The following is a 19,482-nucleotide window of genomic DNA, read 5'->3' as shown; positions in this document are numbered from 1 at the left end:
GTAAACTAGGCTAAAACTTAATCTGGCTGGCCTTAATTACTTGGGGGGTCTTGGTTACAAAATTAACTTGACCCTTGTCTCATTTGGTTCATTTCGGAAGTACAATGTGCTAATACTGGGGTCAACACTGGGCTCTTCCCTGTGTGGAAAGCACAAACTTGGGGAATGAGCCCGAAGGGCAAAGATGAAGGGGGTACAGTGGATCTCAGTCCTAAATCATAGTCCAATTAAGCTTGATATTGCCCCCCCAAGTCTCTCCATCTCACCCCCAATCATAATGAAAGCTTTCTTATTGATGACACCTCATGCTGTATTTGTAATTATATCTTCTTTAGCAATTAATTGTACTTTTCCCATAGTTTTGCTTATTGACTCTTCACAACTCTTTACTTATTAGTCAATCCAGTTTATTTCACCCAATCCGACACCGAGGATATTTTTATGTGATTTCTCATTTTCTTATAGTCATCCCCTCCAACCTCCTTTATGGCAAGAACTAAATTTTTAATTTAGATGTGTAATTAATCTGCACCCAGTTCATCTTGGTGTGGGATGAATGCTTTCAACTGTTACTCAACTCCCATCTCCCCCGCCAACAGGAAACCCTGCCCACAGACCCGCCCCTTCCACTCCCCTATTCCCAAGAGTAGGCTGTTAGCCTTTGGTGTGGGGGAAGCAATGGTAGCTAGCAATCTGTTTGGGGGAAAAATGAGGGATGGAAGCGTTGATGCTCCAAAGATTAGGTCCCCCCTGCCCACCCTCCAATATACAGTGGCCACCCGTCACTCTACTCAGAGCCCTGGGACCCATCTCTCACCATGGAGGTTCAGCTGGTGCATAGACCAAGCCCCATCCATGGACATTGGGACCCATTCGGCGCAAATCAGTCAAATGACATCATGCTTTATTTTATTTTTAATTTTTATTTTGATTTTTTAATGCTGCACAACACAATGTTTCATTTTGTATTTCATTTATTTCTTTATTTCTGTTTGTTGCTGCTTTTATTTTACTTACTGAAAGTGAGAGGGAACTTTTGTGGCCTATTTATTTCTTTTTCTTCTGTAGGCCGCCTTAAGCTTACTAAATTTGGAACATCTAAGCAAGCTGAAGGGAAAGAGGGGTTTTCAGAATCACTGGGGAGAAAAAGGAAAGGTTGCGTTGTTAATCATGCCCTATGGTGGGTGATCAACTGCTTTTCAATTACGTTTCACTCTTAATTAATTGGTGCTTAAGGCTGAATTAAATTTGGGTGTTCCCTTCTTAGAGCAGCTCGTATTGGCGGAGATGCATGCGCTGGATGATGTCACGGCAGTCGTTGAAGACACGGCGGATGTTCTCAGTGTCCACGGCGCAGGTAAAGTGGGGGTAGCAATAGTGGCGCCCATCTCCACTAGCAGTGCTGATTCTCTGTGGGCGGAAGACAGACTCAGTCAGCCACCCTCATACCCCACCATTGAGGATCAGTCATTGCTGGTAAAATACAATGGAAGAAGTCTGGGATGGTTCGACCGCCAAACCCAGCACTGACTGGAGAAGTGAGGGACTACAGACAAGCCCTACTTACCAGAAACTCATCGCGAATGAAGTACTTGGCCCGGGTCACGCGTGGGTCCTCTCCGGGTTCGGGAGTCGCTGCAAACACACAACAAAAGCAAATATTACTAATTATTCTAATCAGTTTAGAAGAATTAGCCTGACACCATTGTAGCCTGTTTCCTACGCTCTTGATCTCGGCATAAGAAAATGAAATAAATAAATGTCCCCGTCGCCCCCCGCCCCCCAGTGGGGGTGGGGACTCATAGCTAGACCTTCGCCCAAGAACCACCTGACCAAACCAGTAGGGAGCACGTACCATCCTCAGGAGTGGTGTAGCGAGCAAACTCTGGAAAGTAGTCCTCAATCTTCGATTTTCCAGCGAGGACTTTCTCAGCAAGCAGGTCTTGCTTGTTGAGGAAAAGAATCACAGAGATGGTGCGCAGCCATCTGAGGAGAGAAGGCTGGAGTCAGCGCCGGGGCCTGGGTGCAGAAGCCCTGCAGGGCGGGCTGGGAGACCCCACACACCTGTTGTTCCAGATGCTCTTGAAGAGGTTCAGAGCCTCCTGCAGGCGGTTGGTCTGGTTGTCCTCCCGAATGACCATGTTGTAGCTGCTGCTGGCCACCACGAAGATGATGGCAGTCACGTCATTGAAGCACTGGATCCACTTGCGGCGTTCATCGCGCTGGCCACCCACGTCGAACATGCTGGAAGAGGAAGGACGCTGGGTTATCCTGGGCCCACCACTCTACAGGACAGAGTTAGGACTCGACAACCATCCACTTACTGGAAGTTGACTTTGTCCACCTGGAACTTGGTCTCAAAGATTCCAGAGGTCAGGACGCGGCAGCGAAGCAGGTCCTAAAACAAAGAGCTGGGTCAGTGATCCTCACCCTAATGGCCCAAGATGGGGAATCAGCAACATGGAGCCATAGCCTTAAGGCCAGAGACACACGTACCTGGTCGCTTGGCACATAGTCGGCCTGCTTGATCACGTCAATCTTGTCCAGGAAGCTTAAAAGAAAGGGGGGCATGGTGGTCAGCACGTGTGTGCAAACGGTGGGCACAGAAACAACAGACAGGTTTCCAAGGGGGTAGCGGCCTGGCCCTTTGCTTTGAACCTACCTGACCTCACCTACTGTGGATTAATCTCAATGGTTAAAAGCTGGGCCACGAGGGGTCCAATCTTGCCCTCACCAACTCAAAAACACAAAACTCCTTCCTATCTATTGGGTCTGCGAAATAGAACATTTCAGAGGGCAAACTTTTAGTTTAAATAAAACAAACAAATGAAAATCCCAATCTTGTGGGGGAAGCTCAACTCTAAACACAGTTAGGGAAGTTAACTTTCGCCTTGTGCAAGACTGGGATAATGTAATGTGCAAAAGCAATGTCAGTGTTGGCTTGGAGGGGGTTCTGGGCGGGCAGGGGGCTGGGAATGGTTTAAAGTGATCAGAAGAGAGAAATCGCAAAGGAGCAGGTCTACTATTTAAAGAACTCCCCTAAGTTTGTTGTTGTTGTTGTTGTTGTTGTTTTCGTCTTTTCCCCCCCTTCTTCCCCTTCCTTTTTACCAGTTCTGAGTTAGTCTGGCTTAGAGGATACACTAACTGGCCCAATCAATCTTACATTACAGCACAGGCCCAGAAATAGCTCCCCAGCCACCCTGGCCTCCAGCATGTTGCCGTGGCAACAGAACCACAATTCTATAAATAGATCCTTAGCACCAAATCTTGTGAGAAGACATCTGGAGTGGGGCCAGCCAAACTGCAGCTCAACAAACACAAACCTGGCAGCTTAAGAAACGGGCCCAGGCCCAGAGCCTGCCCCCTCCAACAGAAAGGTAGTTAAACAAGACACGGGCGGGCCACTGTGTGCTGTGTGCCTGGGAGGCAGCTTACACAACTTTTTCTTGAAGTTTCCTTAAAACTTTTCAGAGTTGGTGCACGAGGCAGTCTTCAGGAGTGTACTGCAGTGCTCTCAACAATAACAACAAAGTAGAGGGGCCCCAAAGAAGCTGGCCCCCACAATTTGCCATGGGGTGGCTGAAACTCCTCATCTTGTATCTGTACTTAACTCCTGAATTGGATCCAGAATACAAATCACAAACAATTCCAGGATTTCCATTTGTTTTGTGTTTCTATAATTAGTGCTTCCAGCTTTTAGTACAAACTTTTGAGAAAAATCAGGAACTTTGTTGAAGGAGGGGGGCTGGGGCCCATGGGGATTGCTTTTCAGTTCCTTGAAAGAACATGTAACTTTGTGTCTTAAACCATGACTGCCTATATATGTAGCAACACTGAAAGTAACAAAAGAAGTCCCTGTGGAAGAGCTGGCCTAGGAAAGGGTCACTGTATTCCCCCCCCACCAGCCCCAAGTAGGGGTGCTTTGTGCCTTATAAGGCATGGGCAAATAAAAATATCTTGTGTGTTTTTATGATGGGACCACTACATGCTTGCTGTATTGTGTACGCCCCTAAATGCTTAGGTCATTTCCACGAGTTCCCACTTTACAGTAATTACTGCCTTGCTCTAGCAGGTATTAACTGTTTATGTAAAACAATATCAGTGTGCTATAAAGCGCAATTAAGAGCTTTATAAAACAAATGAATCCGACTAGAACTTTCTGAGTGCCTGTGGGTTAGCAGCTTTTATGCGTGTTTCCATCTGCCGTGCGTGTGCACACGCGTGTGCCACTGGCTACTTACTACTGGGCACAGTCAATCAGCTGGTACTCGTTGGAGCGCTCGTAGCAGGCACGCACTCCCTCGTCCTCCCACAGAGCCTTGGCATGCTCATAGAATTCCTGAAAGAGAACCCAGGAAAGAATGTTGGTTAAAAGATGTGCACACACCCTGCCCCTGAGGCCACAGTTCACTATGTGAGTTCAAGTGTGAGCCCCGCATGAAGCAATGTGTGGAAAGGGCCTGCAGTCCTGTTAAACCCTAGAAATCAGTGTAATTAGCACAATTTCATCTTTGGGGAGCACCCAGAGTCGTGGGTAGATGCTTCTGTCACTTATGTTGGGGCGGGGGCAAACAAACATCTTTATTTTGGTATTAAGCATAGGCTTTGAATGAACGTATGCATTCACGTGGCAAGTATGTGTCTGGTCAGTCTTGCCTACATGCAAGCTTGTCCCTTGTGTTCCCACTGGGCCTTGCTCCTGCTCAGGTGAGCGGGGGAAGGGAAGCCAGGGTTGAGGTGGAGCTTACAGGTGGGAAGTCAAAGTTGGGCACGTTCATCACGCTCAGAATGTAGTCGACGCGGAATTGATTCTCAGGGTTGGCCAGCTCCACAGGGGGTACCAGGTTGCTCATGGCGGCCACAATGGTCTGAAAATGATTTAGCAAAAATGGTCAGGGGGCAGCACTATGGGAAGAGGGGGTGCTAAAAGATATGAGCAAGAGGGAGTGCACATACTTCAATGGCCTCCTTCAGGTTGTTTTTGATGTCCTGCACTTTGGTGGCCTTCTCACTACAGTGGAATTGAAAAGAAAAAAGAAAATCATATTGCATCCTGACCATCGGGATGTCGCCTTCATCGAGACATGTCAACTAAAAAGCATAGTATTCTGTTCTCCAAGGAGTTGTGGGTTCAGATCTGTAGAAATTAGAGGCACCCAAATAAAAATAAATTAATTCCCCAAATATGTCCTGAGGACACACCCAACAGGGCCAGATTAGTGATGTGGCATCGAGATCTCCATCAACTGTACCAGAAATTGCACCTGGTCTACCTGCTATTCTAACCACACCTAAAAGCTTCCTGGGCAGCTCTTTGACTTGTACATATTGGGGTGGTGTGGAGGTAGGGTTAGGGCACGTTGAACTCGGGATTCAGAATGTTGTGAAACCCAGGGTGACAAGTGTTTATTATAGATGTTAGGGCTGCTCATTCCCATATATTTACTTGTAGATTTGTTATTTATCTAATAGCTGTGAACTTGTCAGAGGGAGATGGTATTCTACAGGGAGATGATACTTGGGGCACCGTGACTCAAGGCACTGTTCTTTAATGGTGTTAATATACACTGGCCCCCAGTTGTGATTAGGAGACCTTTCTGGTCCCCACATTATTGGTAGGTATGGAGTTCATGTATACTGGGGGAGGAGCTGGCCAAATGGTCTGTGGCTTCTTATTTTAACCAGTCCACGGGATAGCCGATGTGGTCTTTCTGGGGTGATCTGTATGCAGTCAGAGTCACTGACCCCACAGGTAAAGGTCACAACCTCTAGCTATGGGGGTGGATGCTGTCCCCCAGATGGGATGTTAATTTCCAGAGGTTACAGAATGCTGTGTGTCTTTTAGGAGACAGCCTTTATGCCAGGCACAGACAGAGGGAACCGTGAGCTTGTCTTTAGGGGACCAGCAAAGTCCCCCTTGGTTGGAGATCTCATCTTGTCTAGCTTGAGCCTTGTCTTCTGCATGTGTAGTGGGGGATTAGAAGATCAGCAAGACTTGTAGAATGTGAGGCCTGATGGCACAGAACAGGACATGGAGAGGGACAGGCTATCTTTCTGATGGAGAAACTGAGTCAGGGCTGGGGTTGGTCGTGACAAAGTTAAGACAGAGCTGCTTTTGCTGACCTCTGTGATAAAAGGCACAAGATGGATATAGTTAAACCATCCCCCCTTCCCATGAAATAGGGTAGAAGATTAATTCACAGGGATACAAGATGGGGGACCAGCAGCAACTATAGCCAGGGGGAAGGTGGTGGCAGGTGGGCCTCAGGTGGAGATCTAGGGTTCATGTACATGCCTGCCAGGAGGGCGGGGCTATGGGGGTCATGTGCATGCCCACCAATGGGGTGGGGGATCTGGGGGTTTCATATATGCCCACCAACAGGGTGAGGATCTGGGGTTGTGTGCATGCCTGCCAATGGGGTGGGGATCTTGGGGTCTCGTATATGCCCACAAATAGGATGGGGATCTGGGGGGTCTTGTATATGTTATGCCCACCAACAGGGCGAGGATATAGTGGTCTTATATATGCCCACCAACGGGGTGGGGATCTGGGGGTTATGTGCATGCCTGCCAATGGGGTGGGGTTCTAGGGGTCTCGTATATATCTACTAATGGGGTGGGGATCTGGGGGTCTCGTATATGTTATGCCCACCAACAGGGCAGGGATCTAGGGGTCTCATATATGCCCACCAACGGAGTGGGGATCTGGGAGTCTTGTATAGGCCCACCAACGGGGCGGGGCTCTAAGGGGTCATGTATATGTCTACCAATGGGGTGGGGATCTGGGGGTCTCATATATGCCCACCAACAGGGCGAGAGTCTAGGGGTCTTGTGCATGCCTGCCAATGGGCTGGGGATATAGAGGTCTTGTACATGCCCGCCAATAGGTGGGAACCCTGGGGGTCTTGTATATATTATGTCTACTAACAGGGCAGGGATCTAGGGGTCATGTGCACACCCACCAGTGGAGTGGGGAACAGGGGATCTTGTACATGCCCGCCAACAGGTGGGAAATCTGGGGTCATGTGCATCCCTGCCAATGGGGGGGGGGGATCTAGGGGTCTTATACATGCCCACCAATGGGGCAGGGATCTGGGGTCGTGACCATGCCTGCCATATGGGTGGGAATCTGGGGGTCTTGTATATGCCTACCAACAGGGCAGGGATCTGGGGGTCTTGCACATGCCTGCCAACGGGGTGGGGATTTGGGGGTTTTATACATGCCAACCAACAGGGCGGGGATCTGGGGTCATGTGCACACCCACCATCTGGGTGGGAATTTGGGGGTCTTGTATGCCTACCAACAAAGCGGGGATCTAGGCGTCTTGTACATGACTGCCAATGGGGTGGGAATCTGGGGGTCTTATAAATGCCTACCAACAAGGCAGGGATCTAGGGGTCTTGTACATGCCAGCCAACAGGGCAGGGATCTGGGATCGTGTGCACACCCACCATCCGAGTGGGAACCTGGGGGTCTTGTATATGTCTACCAACAGGGCGAGGATCTAGGGGTCTTGCACATGCCTGTCAATGGGGTGGGGACCTGGGGGTCATGTGCAGACCCACCAATAGGCCCACACCCAAAGAACCCATTTTTTCACAAAGAGTTGTAACAGCGATATTTAAATAGGGCTCTTCTTCCACCCAGGTTTGTGTATTTGGGGAGTGGGCTCTGTGCTCTGAATAATCTCACTACATACTTTTATTGGGGTCCATCTTTTAGGTGGCTCTTCTTCCCTGGTAGGTAGGGTTTGCAAGGTTTAGGACTTGGGGATACTCATCAGCAGGAGGGAGGGGCTGAGTGCTAAGGTCCCATGTCATGACAGGGGAGAATCAGAACACCCCCTCCCTCCCCAGGAGGAGGGCAAGCTGCCTCTCTCTTTACATCTGTAATAAAGTGAACCCACCACTTGGGGGAACAGGAAAAGGTGGCAAGAGGAAAGGCCTTTTGGCTCCTGCAGATTGGAGGGCTGTCCTAGGGCTGGGGGGTGGGTGGCACGTAGGCTTGGGGGGAGGGGGCGAGATGCGGGGAGTTAGACACACCCTGAAAGCTGCCTGGGGGGCCCTCAGACTCTTTAAAAGGCATGGGGTCCCCACCCCTCAGAGGGACTGGTTCTCTTAGGGAGGTGACGCAGTTCCCGCCCTAGTGTTAAACTTGGAGACTGGCTATGTGGGCATCTAAAAGCATGTGTCTGATGGCCCTAGTACTCTGATTTAGAGTTTACAGTGAGCCTCCCCTATCCTGCCTTGGGACAAATCTACTCCAAGATTTTTTTTTTTTAAAAAAGGGTTCCCAGCCATTGGTACTGAGAGCCCCAATTCTTGGGTTTTAAGGCTCCACAACAGAAAAATGAGGTTATCTGAGTATTAACTACTCCAATCAACCTACAGATAGAAGGAAGCATTTCCCCAGGGAAGATTCCTCATTCAGTTTGATATTTTGTTCTAAGTAGTAGTATGATAATTGGAAAGCTTCCAGTCTTAAAATACAGATATTCTGAGAACGTGTTCAGTATTCATCTACGTATGTGAATAGGTGTGGGAGTGTACCCAGTATAAAACAGCTAAAATAGAAAATCTACAATCTAATTCAGGCGTGTAGTACTAAAACAAAACCTCTCCATTGAAGAGATTACTATGTAGATGGAGCCGTCATATCAGGGGCTGGCAGGTTTGCCCTCCTTTGTAAAGCCGCCTAATGAACTTAACGCTGATTGTGAAATTTAGAGAAAACCCCTTAGATGTCTCTAAACTACGTGTGCCAGTTCCAGGGTTCTGAGTAGTGTTGGGGCTGGAGGTCTCTATAGGATGCTCCCCCACCCACCCCCTTGTTCCACCCCCTAGGATGCTGTCCCCCTCATCCCACCCCCCAGAAAAGTGTAAGGCAGATTAGTGGGGTTAGCATTTTTAGTAGGTCCTGCCCCCTCTTCCTTCTGTTAAGTGGTAGGGGAAAGCTATGTGGAACCCATCCTCCATTTCTCTACCCTATCTTTATGCTTGTGGGGAAAGACAGACAAGAGAGTAGACAGAAGACAGACGCAAGATACAGGGATTGCTGAGACATGCAGAGAATTTTATTTATCAGGCTTGTTAATACTGATTTTTACTTGTAGAGTAGAGAGTCATAGGAGGAAAGACGTGCAGGTAAGTATTAGTAAGGTTGAGAGGTTTAGCACAACACGATACGTAGTAGGCTCTCTCAGTAGGGGCTTGCCACATTCCTCAGATGCCAACTTTTGGTACAGCCGATAATCTATCGATGCCTTTTCTGATTGCTCTTCTACTATACTGTAGCCAATCAAGGATGTCATTTCCTCCTTCCTTTGTCACTTACGTCTAAAGGTTAGGAAATAGGTAGGGACCCCTCCCCCTCCCCCCAGACAACAGAATAGTATTCTTATTAGTTCCCTAAGACCGGGCAATTGAAGCATGCAAGTTGGGAGAGTTGGGAGAGGGCATAGCGAAGAAGATGGAGGACTGCAGCCATCATCTAGTAGGGGTAATATATTCTAAAAGAAACAGATGAACAAACATGTGTCAGTCACTTTGTCCCCGACCCCCATATCCTTTGACCCTCCCGTGCCCGGTCTCAGAAGCCATTTCTTTTCGATGTCCTAGACTAGAAGCTTCTCTATGAATTGATATGAGAAATAGCTGCTCCGTCCTGCATGCTGAGTGAGCGAATGGAGCTGGATGGATGCCTGGCATGCGTGTGCGTGTGTCTGCAGGCATGAGATGCTTGTGGGGAGGAGAAAGCAAAATAATAAACAATGGGAATGAGTGGGGTGCCGTCACAAATGCTCTTGTTCACTGATTGATGTAAAGTGCCTTGCATTAAAATTTAAATTTTTTTTTTAAAATAAATTTTGAGGCCAGAGGCGTCAAGGTCAATGGCCTGCCACAAAGTGCCATGACATTAGGCATATATTTTCCCCAAGATAAAATACTAGGAGACAACGAATAGTTTTAATTGAGGAAATATTAATTTTTTTCCCCAAAGAGTATTGAAATTTTAAGGTTAGACTGACCACTGTGTGGACAGAATTTAATGATTTAAGTGGAGGGGAAATAAAGACCATAAGGAAAATATCTATTCTTAAAATCTTAAATTTTCCTCAGAGGCTGAGATGGCCAACTTTCTCCCAGCTTTCTCCTCTGGGCCAAAACATTTCCTGTTGAGCACTTTACTGGATTACACGACATTTGCAAATGCACACCAAAATGGCTGATGGCCCTGAGATGATCTCTATTCTGCTCCCGAGTCTGGTCCTCAGTTTCCCCACTATGATCTTCATGTTTGTTTTGTCTGTTAGAAGAGTTTTCTGTTTTTGAATGTGCCTACCCATCGCTGTTGCTCCTTGCAGCCTGCGGGTCCTCTTCGCCGCCCCTTTCAAAGAGAGATCGAAAGCTCACCTATCTGCAAGGCACTGCAATCGCACACAAACCCCACAAAGCCTCTTGCATCCCTAAATAACCAGGTGAGAGCAACCTGACAGTCCTGGGCACTCCTCCCGGTGAAGCCTTAGGTGGCTTGCCTGACTAACTGGGAATGTCCACTGAGACTGTAGGCCGCAGGGGGAAGTGTTCCACACTTTCCTGGCTGAATTAGTGGGGCCCTCAGGAGACTCAGGCTGGATACAGGAGGGACAGGTAATTATTTTCTTCTGCTTTCACTAAATGCACAGGCACCAAGGAGCCGTGGCAGTGACTTGCCATAGACCGCTTGAGACTATGGGATTTCAGAAGGCTCCTGGCCCTATCAGATCTTCTTGTGTCCTTCCTGGCCCACCACAGCACAAATGGGACATTCCTCATTTCCTGGTGTGAACTGAATCACCTTTCTGCACGTGTGGGGCATAAACACTCAGCTTTGTAATCAATTGGCTCAACCGGGGTTCATCTTTCCTGGCATTAAAACTTCAGGAAGTTAGCTCTGAGTTAGGAAAGTCTATATTTGACCTCTGTATTTCTGAAGGTCAAATTAATACTATGTTATACTCTTTTAAAATGTAATGGCGGCTAGGCTAAGAACAACGTATAGAGACTTCTGGTCAATACCATAGTGAGAGAACCTTCGAGGCGTAGCTGAACCAGGTCAAAATAGGGAATCCAGCCCCCCATGGAAGCTCCGAATATCACTTTCATGGGCTAAATTTATCATCTTGGAGGTCCACAAAGAAGGCAAACTGGGAATGCCTCTTCCTCTTTTCAGAGAGAAAATAGAAAGGAGAAGTTCTGGTTTAGAACCCTCAGCTGCAGCAATATTTAGGGAGAATTGGCTTTTAAAACAATAAGACTTTAGGGAAATTTGTAAACTAATAAAACTTTAAGGGTGACATCGCTTCTATCTGACTCAACCTAACAGTGGCTGCTGTTTCCTTAAAATGCCAGCCACGTCCCGCTTTCATCAAGGTATTTTTGATTAAATATTTTGAGGTGCATGGCCAGATTATTTTTCCTTAACTAGTCTCATAATAAAGAATCCCTCACATCTGGGGTGGGATGTTTTCGTATTCTGCTTGTTAACTGACAGGTGCCAATCTCCTTGATTAGGCTTTGAGAAGGCAGAATTAGGAATTAAGAATCCTAGAATTGATTTCTCGTGGGTGACAGTTATTTACTCAATAGGTTAGATTATGGGTGCACAGTAGTAACTGAGTCAATTCTGAAATTAGTAAGGCCCCTTCCCTCTGCCTATTAACTAATCTTTGAATTTGGGGTTATAATTTAAAGAGCATCTGAATCCAAACCCTTCACATGGATGATGTCATCTTTTTCTAACCTGATTAGTCAATCTAACAAATTCTAGAAGCTTCCATAAAGAGCAGCCCATGGCATCCTGAATCCCCGGCGCTTAAGGCTTGGTAGGGGGCAGAAGTAGGTGCCCCTCCCCGGGTGGTTAAGTTAAAATACAACCAAAGGCCAGATTTTCAACTAAATCAGGGTGAAGAGGGGGTGGGAGTATTAACCAACTAGGTTAACTAACCAGTAATTACAAACTACTGCTTCTCACCTAGAGATTAACCAGTGAAAACAGCCCAAGGGAGCAAGCAAGTTTACCCTGTGTCACTGAGAACAATGGGGGCTAAGCAGAAAAGGCAAATTCCCTACTGCATGGAGTGATTCCTCAGTTTGCATTCTTCATGGGAGGCAGGACCCCATATTTGCCCCTCTCTCTCTCTCTCTCTCTCTCTCTCTCTCTCTCTCTCTCTCTCTCTCTCTCTCAGAAAAATCTCCATTCTCACAGCTATCGCCATATTGTCTTAAACCAGGAAGGTCATTTCAAAGGCAAAATGCCCCCCGGACTAGCCAGAAGTAGCTAGTTTCCTGTCTTTTCATCATTTGTACTCTTTTTCCCCCCATGTTGAGGTAAGAGTATTGCTTTTGTTAATTAGAGAAACATTAATTCTGCAGGGGCTAAGGATGCACAAGCTTGAAGCTTGCCGGCCTCGTGGCTGTGGATTCTAACTTTTAAGTGAACACGTAGCTGAACCGAGGTTTTCCTGATGGTACAAATGCCCACACCAGTTTACTCCAGTAAAACCCGCAGGGTGGTGGGTGGGGACCTCCTGTGCTGGCCAGCTCTGGCTGGACAAGGGGTGGCCAAGGCCCCGTCGGCCATGTTGGAGCCGCACTGCAGCAGACCGAGGCTGCAGCAGAGGACCTGGCCTCAGAGACGCTGTCACCCGGCCAAGTGCTGTTCACTGTCCTCTGCAACCAGGCACCATTTTCCAGCGCGAGGGGCCGCTTGGGGTGGACATGGGTGCTTTTACTGTTATTCCTATAGTTGCACCAAAGGTTGAGATGGGAGTGCACCCATCAGCTCTTTCCTGGGCTGTCTACTATGCAAATTAGAAAAAAATAATTAGTGGCAATTAGCAGCTGTGCTTTCTGGACGTTAGTACACACTCTCCTACAGGCCAGGCACGGGCCACTCCTTCTGCGCACCCTGCTTGGATTTGACACTTACTCTCCATTAAAACCATTAACATGCAGGATCCTCATCTGCTTCACAATCGTGCTCTTGCCAGACTCTCCAGCACCTGAGAAGGAAAGTGAGGGGTTAAGACAGAGGCTTGCCACACTTCGCGTGGATGATGGCCTGAGAAGCAGCGAAGCAGCACACAACAGACACACAGTGACACAATTGCAAATTTCCTGGACGTGACGACGCCGTGAAAAACAAAGACATGTCCAACTTACGGTCTACCTGAAGTATCTCACCATAGAGTAACAAGCAAGAATTAAGGGCTCTGCTGTTTTTAAGATAGATTTTTTTTTATTTTAATTACTTTGTGAGTTTTGCTGTTGGTTTGTTTTCTTTGGGTTTTTAAAAATCGTGAAGTTATGAGGGGATGACGTAATTGTCATTGGAGGGGCGAAAAATTTAAGTAAAAAATGTGAACTTAATATTGAAATGTGGTCAAAGGTACACAGAAATGCAGCAGCCACCTAATTTCCTGTTTGTTAGATGTGTTATGGTTAAAATACCCAGGACTGGCAGGCAATGCCTAGACACTGCAGACCCCCAACGTCACATCACGTCCCGCTGCAGCACCTCCTCCCAACACCAAAGCAGCTGCTCTCTAGCATGCTTGCAGTCCGCCCTAACACCAATGCTACATTGTATTCACTTATCCACTCCCTTTCCCTCAAAAGGAATCTCTCTAAAGATACTTTTCTTCTGGCTACAACTACCATGTTGCAGAGGGAAATGGAAGACCATCAGTTATCTGTCAGCAGCAAGGGGGTAAAAGCAAAACAAACAAACAAACAAAACAGGAGCAAAAAAACAAAGAAAAACCCAACACAGTTGAATATCAAACATGGTACTTGAGACCTTTTTAGCATCAGGCAACATGCAACATTAGCAGTAAAGAATTAAAGAAAAATGACTTTCATTGTATGCACAAATATTCCTGGAAACTCCTAAACTGGAAGATTCTAAGCTTTTCCCAACTAAAGACGCACAAGTCTCTATTTTAAATCACCTTTTGTTTCTTTCTAAACAGTAACATTTTATAGACCTCCTCCCCCTGCCACCCTACCCCACCCCACCCCATCAAGTCAGAGAATAACTAGTGAACGGTTTCCCCCTCCTCCCACATAAATCTGAATGCTTTTAAAAATCTTTTTAATTATATTGTTTTTGTCTTGGTACCCAGATAGTGAAGTATTCCTCCCCCTTTTACCTTTCAAACCCAAGGCTGTAATCAATATCTGTAAAAGTTAAAATTGGTTTCCACAAAAGCATTGATTTCAAAGCAAACACCACCCTAAATGTGCAAAAGTCTCATAAATTAAATATAAAAGGCACTATTGTGAGGGTCCCATGAAGGGAACACAGAGTACTAATTAGGATCCTCAGATTCTCATCTTAGAAATGTTAAAAATTATGACACCTGTTTTTTTTTTAATAGACAGAACTAGATCTGTGCCTCAGTTTCCACATTTGTTGAGAACAGAAAACTGGGCTGGAAATAACTGCCAGGGGGTTTTGTAGTTCTGTAATCGAGTTAATTTACATCGCAAAAGTTAAAATGGGCTAATGAAAAGGGGGTTGGGAGATTAGGTTTCCTTTGTGGGAAATTATTTCATTTTAAGAAATGCAAAAACGTTGCCAATGGCCAGGGCAACAGATTTCTATGGCAAAGGTCACTAATTAATTGTGGTCTAATGAGCCCTGTAGACTAGGAGACCTGAGTAGCAGCAGGGTGGGCTCAGAACAATGGTCTCAAATAAGTGGGCTCACTTGAAATCACTGTGAAAACAGAAAAACAAAGGGATTAGAAATTAATGTGTCATTACCATCATCCTGGAGTTAAATCAACATTCACATAAGCAAGAATGGACCATACAGAAGATTCTAGACTTTTTCAGGTGTGTACTTTAAAATCAAAGTGTGGCATATTAATATTTATGGCATAATTATGCCTTTAGAAGTTTTAGATCCCACCTTTATCTCCTCTAATTACTAAAATTGCAAATGCATCAACACCAAAGACACTGGTTTTCACTTTACTAATAATTTTCTGCTTTCCTGAATCTGCCCCAGAGAGAACAAAGACGTGACCCCATCCAAAAAGATCAAACCGAACGCCAGCACAAAGAAAAACAGCCTCCTATCATTTTATTTTCGATAATTAAACTACTTTGTTGAAATGTGACCGTGCTCCCAGCAAATTCACAAATTTATTCAGATAGCCAAAATACCAAGAAGTGGAAAGTTTCCATTCTAATCAATGTTGTGTAATGTTTTCGTGGCCGTTTCAACAACTTTGCCTGTGTGCCTTTGTAGCCCCCCCCCCCCAGCACCTTAAAAGGGAGAGACAATCTTCTTAGTTTGGGGACCCCTCCTTTTTCTTTGCCCCCCCCTTTTTTGCCAAGGAGAAAAAGCCGCAGTGAAAAAAAGAGAAGAAAAACCAAACAACCAAATGTCACTTGACAAACAACTAATTAATGTCTTTTTATCAGCTTCCACCCAGCAAAGTCTTCCCAGAGCGCTTATTCTGCCCCCCCCCTTGAAAAGGACAAAAATTTTAAAAACGCCATTTCGAAACCACGAAGCCATTTACAGACAAATGTCATTTTCTAGTTTTATCTTATTTATGAGTCTTTCAAAAATACGCTTTTATTTTATTTTTCACTTTTGTGTTTTCACTCTCAAGGAGGCCGACTAACAGGAAAACGTGTGTGTTGTTACACGGGTGGGGGCACAGCTGGGGGGGCAGCTGCTACCATTTAATGCTCTTCTTTGCTTTTCAAAAAGCCTGTAAGTCTAGAAGGGGGGGAAAAGGTCACACTGTAAAATGACGTGTCATTTGGCTTCACTGGGCACTGTGCGTACTATTTTTTTTTTTTAATTTTTATTTTTTGGTCTTATTTTGTTTGATTCTCCTTCTCTTCCTTCCACGGCCTGGCCTGGCCCAGGACACGTCTGCTCCGCGCACAGTCGGTCCAGCCCGAATCGCCCCGAGTCGCGCCCAGAGTCCGCCACGCTCCCTCCTCCCTCGCCCCCCCCCACTTAGGCGCCACGACTCGCCTGCGCCCCCTCCCCCCTCTGCACCACCTTTACCGCCCCGTCCTTTCCGAGGGGCTGATGTCACTCGCCCCACCACCCTGGCGGCCACTTCCCTCGCCAGAGCCTCCCCGGCCAAGGTCCCTGAGCCCCCCCCCCCCCGTTGCCCTTGCCTCTCTTTGGGCCCCTTCCCAACAAATCGTACTCCCCAGTGAGGCGGGTCCCCGTCCCTGGGCCCGCCAGCCCGTTTCCTGTCCCTAGCCCTACTCTGTCGCAGTCAGAGGGGCCCCGTGGGCCTCCCTTCCCCCTCCCGACACGCACCCCGGCCCCTGGCACCGTGTAGGCCTCGCGCAGACACAGAGCCAGGGGTGGGGGTGCGGGCAACTAAGAGATCGAGACTGAGCAAGGGGGACCCACGCCCTGTTTGCAGCCCCCGCCCGGCCGAATTTCGCCCTAGGGTCCCCCTGACGGCCTCGCCCCCCGCACACGCAAGGCCCAACGGGCCAAAGGGCCCAGGACAGCGCCAGAGCGCTCGGGCGGGGGGCGGGCTTGGCGCGCGAGGCCTTGCGGGTGCCCTGCGGGGCTCCCAGGCCGGGCCGGTGCCCCCCGCCCCGCCCTTACCCAGCAGCAGCAGGCGGTGCGTGGCCCGGTAGACCTGCTTGTCCTTCTGCAGCTGCTTCTCGATCTTTTTGTTGGCCTCGCGCTGCGCCTTCTCCTCGTTGCGCTGGTCCTCGGTCTTACTGTTGCCGAGGCAGCCCATGGCGGCGGCGGGGCGCGGCCGGGCTGCGGGGCGGCGGGGACGGGGCGGGCGGCCTCAGGCGGGCCGGGAAAGCGGGGAACAAGGGGAGGGTGGCGGCTCGGACTAAGGCAAGCACGCAGCTCTCCGCCCCTCGCTCCGGGGCCGAGGCGGAGCAGAGCAGGAGCCGCGGGAGCTGCTGCTGCCGCCGCCGCCGCCGCCGCTCTTATTGCCTCGGCCCGGGCCCGACGCCCCGAACCAAAAGCGCCACGGCGGGCGGGGGGAGCGGGGGGAGGCGGAGGCGACGGCGGCGAGGGGGGTGGAAAGAGGAGGAGGAGGAGGAGGGCCGCGGCTGGGAGGGCGGGCGCGGGCGCAGGGAGGCGGTGCCCGGAGGCCGGGCAGGGGGTCCCTGCACCCAAGTCCAGCCCGGGCCGGGTTGCACAGAGGGGTCGTCTCCTCGCCCCACCCGCGGCTTGGGGCCGGGGCCTGGCCGCGCGGGGGGAGAGGGGGCGGCCCCGCAGTGGTGACGACCCCTCGCACGATGCCAGCGCTCCACCCCCGGGCCGGGCGGCCCCGGATCCCCCTCCTCCTGCTGCAGGGCGGGCGGGCGCCGCCAAGGGGCCAGGGTGGGCGGAAAGGGAGGGAGCGCGGGCCCGGACTTAGGAAAATTTCGAAAAGGAGAGAGAGACACTGAGAGAGCCAGAGAGCAGGGAGTGTGCACAAAAGCAAGGCAAGCACAAAGCCAAGGACAGAGCAACCAAAAAGGAAAATGTGTCCACACACAAGCACTAATAAAGATCCACACTACACGGCAATGGTGGTGAAGGTGGAAGGTGGTGGTGGTGTGGTGGTGGTGGTGGTCGATGTGGATGATGATGATGGGGGGGTGGGGGGGTCTGACTAGATGAGCCGCTCGTCGCGCCCCCGGCGCCCCGTGCCCCTGGCCCGGGAGCGCCCACGGCCTCTGCCTCTGCGCTTGGTGCGGCCACTCAGGAAGGAGAAGAAGGCGCAGCCCAGGAACACTCGGAAGCAGCAGGTCGCCCCGAACACGAAGCCACAGCCACGGCCCTGCTCCGTGCGCCTCTGCAGGAGGAAGTTGAGCACCCACGAGGGGCTGCGGATGGAGAACACCAGGAACACCACGAGGGGCATGTGCGCGCTGAGTGCGCCAGCCTTGGCAGGGCCGGGGCGCCACACGACGCCTCCAACACGAGGTGGCGCATAGTAGGCATCATCTTCATCGGAGTCAGTGTCCCACTGGGCCCAGGCCCTACTCGTGCCCCCGGCGGCGGCGCCCTCGCCGAGCCCGGCCCCGGCGGCGGCGCCCTGCGCGGCGCCCTCGTCTTCGCCTGCGGCGGTGGCGGCGGTGGCGGCGGCGGCGACCTCGGGACCTCGGGCCACCGATTGGGATTCTGGCACATTCTTCTTCTTCATCATCTTCTCCAACTTCTTCCTCTCTTTCTCTCTCTTCTTCTCCTCTTTTTTCCTCTGCTCCAGCAACTTCTTCTCTAGCTTCTTGCGCTCTTTGTCGCTTAGCAACTTTTCGGGCGGCACATCGTGCCCGGCGATCACGGGGATTTTGACGGACTTGGGGGGCTTCTCGGGGTCCCCGTTCTTCTGCTCTGCCAGCGCCGCAGCCGCCACGGCAGCTTCGGCAGCCACTTCGGCGGCAGCCGCGGCTGTCTTCCTCTCGCTCTCCGCCGCTCGGGCTTTGAGCTTCTTGGCCATCTTCAGCATGGTGACCCGGCCTCCTCGGGGAGCTTGGCTCGCGCCTGGCCCGGGCGGTCTGCTTGCCCCCGGCCTCGGGCTTTCCGGCTCCTGTGCGCCCCGTGTCGGGGGGCTCCGCCGTGGTCTCCGCTGTACTGTCTTGGGGCCACCGAGTGTGGCTTCCCCAGGGCTTCGTAGGGGGCTGCTGAGCTGGCTGCCTAAGAGTTAGCGTCAAAAAGGATGAGCAAACGAAAAAGGGGGCGAGAACAAACCACAAAGCACCCAACAATAGCGACAAACCAAAACAGCACCAAGAAATGCCCAACAACTGAAAAGGGAAAAATAAAGAAAAAAACCACACGAGAAAAAGAAAGTGCAAAGGTGAAAATGACAAGAGTTTGCTATTACCCTTAGGCGCTCCTTGGGTTAGCTCTTGGGGACGTCAATGGAGAAGAGAAGAGAGAGAAGAGAGAAAATTGGAGGATGCCCGGGAGGCGCGAGGCAGGGCAGCGGCGCCAGGCACCCCTGCCCTGTCCCGGCTCTTGCCCGGTGGCTCTTGCCCGCGCCGGGTACCTCGAACTTGGGTAGAAAGCCCCCGCGCTCCCCGACTTACATGTGAGTGGGGGGCACTCACACGCAAGGCAGTGCCTGCCCGTCTGCCCGCCGCCGCCGCCCCACGCCGGGACAAGGGTTCGCTCCAGCCGGTGCTGCAGCCCCAAGCCCGAGAGCAGGGAGCCAGCGAGCGCCGCTGGTGCCAGCCACCTGACGCAGCCCGCTCCGCGGTGCCGACGCGACTGAGTGTCCGCGCCGTGGAGCGGGTTTTTCTAACCAGCCTGATGACGCCCCAGCCACTTCAGAGGACGGACCCAAAGCAATGGCCCCTATAAAGCGAAGGGGAAGCACAAAAAATCGGCCCACTGAGGACGCGCCCAAATGGGCTGCGCCGCAGGCGGGGGTCAAGGGACAATACGGCGGTACCTTTAGAGTGGGTAGGGGGTACGTGAAGCAATCTAATGGGGAA

At 50.2% G+C, this 19,482-nt stretch overlaps 2 protein-coding genes across 5 annotated transcripts; both read right to left on the bottom strand.

The window, feature by feature from the left end:
* Window positions 1-903: 903 nt before the first annotated feature.
* On the bottom strand, window positions 904-16,783 carry LOC126508019 (guanine nucleotide-binding protein G(s) subunit alpha). 3 transcript variants are annotated; one of them, XM_050152874.1, is made up of 12 exons: window positions 16,640-16,783; window positions 12,971-13,043; window positions 10,343-10,387; window positions 4,957-5,011; window positions 4,749-4,868; window positions 4,242-4,339; window positions 2,497-2,551; window positions 2,325-2,398; window positions 2,065-2,244; window positions 1,856-1,986; window positions 1,568-1,635; window positions 904-1,410 (listed from the first exon to the last, which is right to left on the bottom strand). In XM_050152874.1, the coding sequence occupies exons 1-12, from the start codon at window positions 16,776-16,778 to the stop codon at window positions 1,264-1,266; spliced, it is 1,185 nt and encodes a 394-aa protein (XP_050008831.1). In that variant the 5' UTR covers window positions 16,779-16,783; the 3' UTR covers window positions 904-1,263. The 3 variants fall into 3 exon arrangements, with proteins under 3 accessions (XP_050008831.1, XP_050008832.1, XP_050008833.1); XM_050152875.1 differs by lacking the exon at window positions 10,343-10,387 and having other exon boundaries at window positions 4,957-5,014; XM_050152876.1 differs by lacking the exon at window positions 10,343-10,387.
* LOC126508022 (uncharacterized) lies at window positions 16,722-19,307 on the bottom strand. Of its 2 annotated transcripts, XM_050152886.1 has the most exons (3): window positions 19,075-19,307; window positions 18,870-18,893; window positions 16,722-18,679 (listed from the first exon to the last, which is right to left on the bottom strand). In XM_050152886.1, the coding sequence occupies exon 3, from the start codon at window positions 18,489-18,491 to the stop codon at window positions 17,655-17,657; it is 837 nt and encodes a 278-aa protein (XP_050008843.1). In that variant the 5' UTR covers window positions 18,492-18,679; window positions 18,870-18,893; window positions 19,075-19,307; the 3' UTR covers window positions 16,722-17,654. The 2 variants fall into 2 exon arrangements, with proteins under 2 accessions (XP_050008843.1, XP_050008845.1); XM_050152888.1 differs by lacking the exon at window positions 18,870-18,893.
* Window positions 19,308-19,482: the final 175 nt, after the last annotated feature.

The sequence above is a fragment of the Alexandromys fortis genome, unplaced genomic scaffold, assembly GCF_014885135.2.
Source record: "Alexandromys fortis isolate MF-2015 unplaced genomic scaffold, M_Fortis_MF-2015_v1.1 scaffold_81, whole genome shotgun sequence".
Taxonomy (NCBI): Eukaryota; Metazoa; Chordata; class Mammalia; order Rodentia; family Cricetidae; genus Alexandromys; species Alexandromys fortis.
The sequence above is the reverse complement of the archived record's forward strand: the minus strand, read 5'-3'. Positions and strand labels throughout refer to the sequence as shown.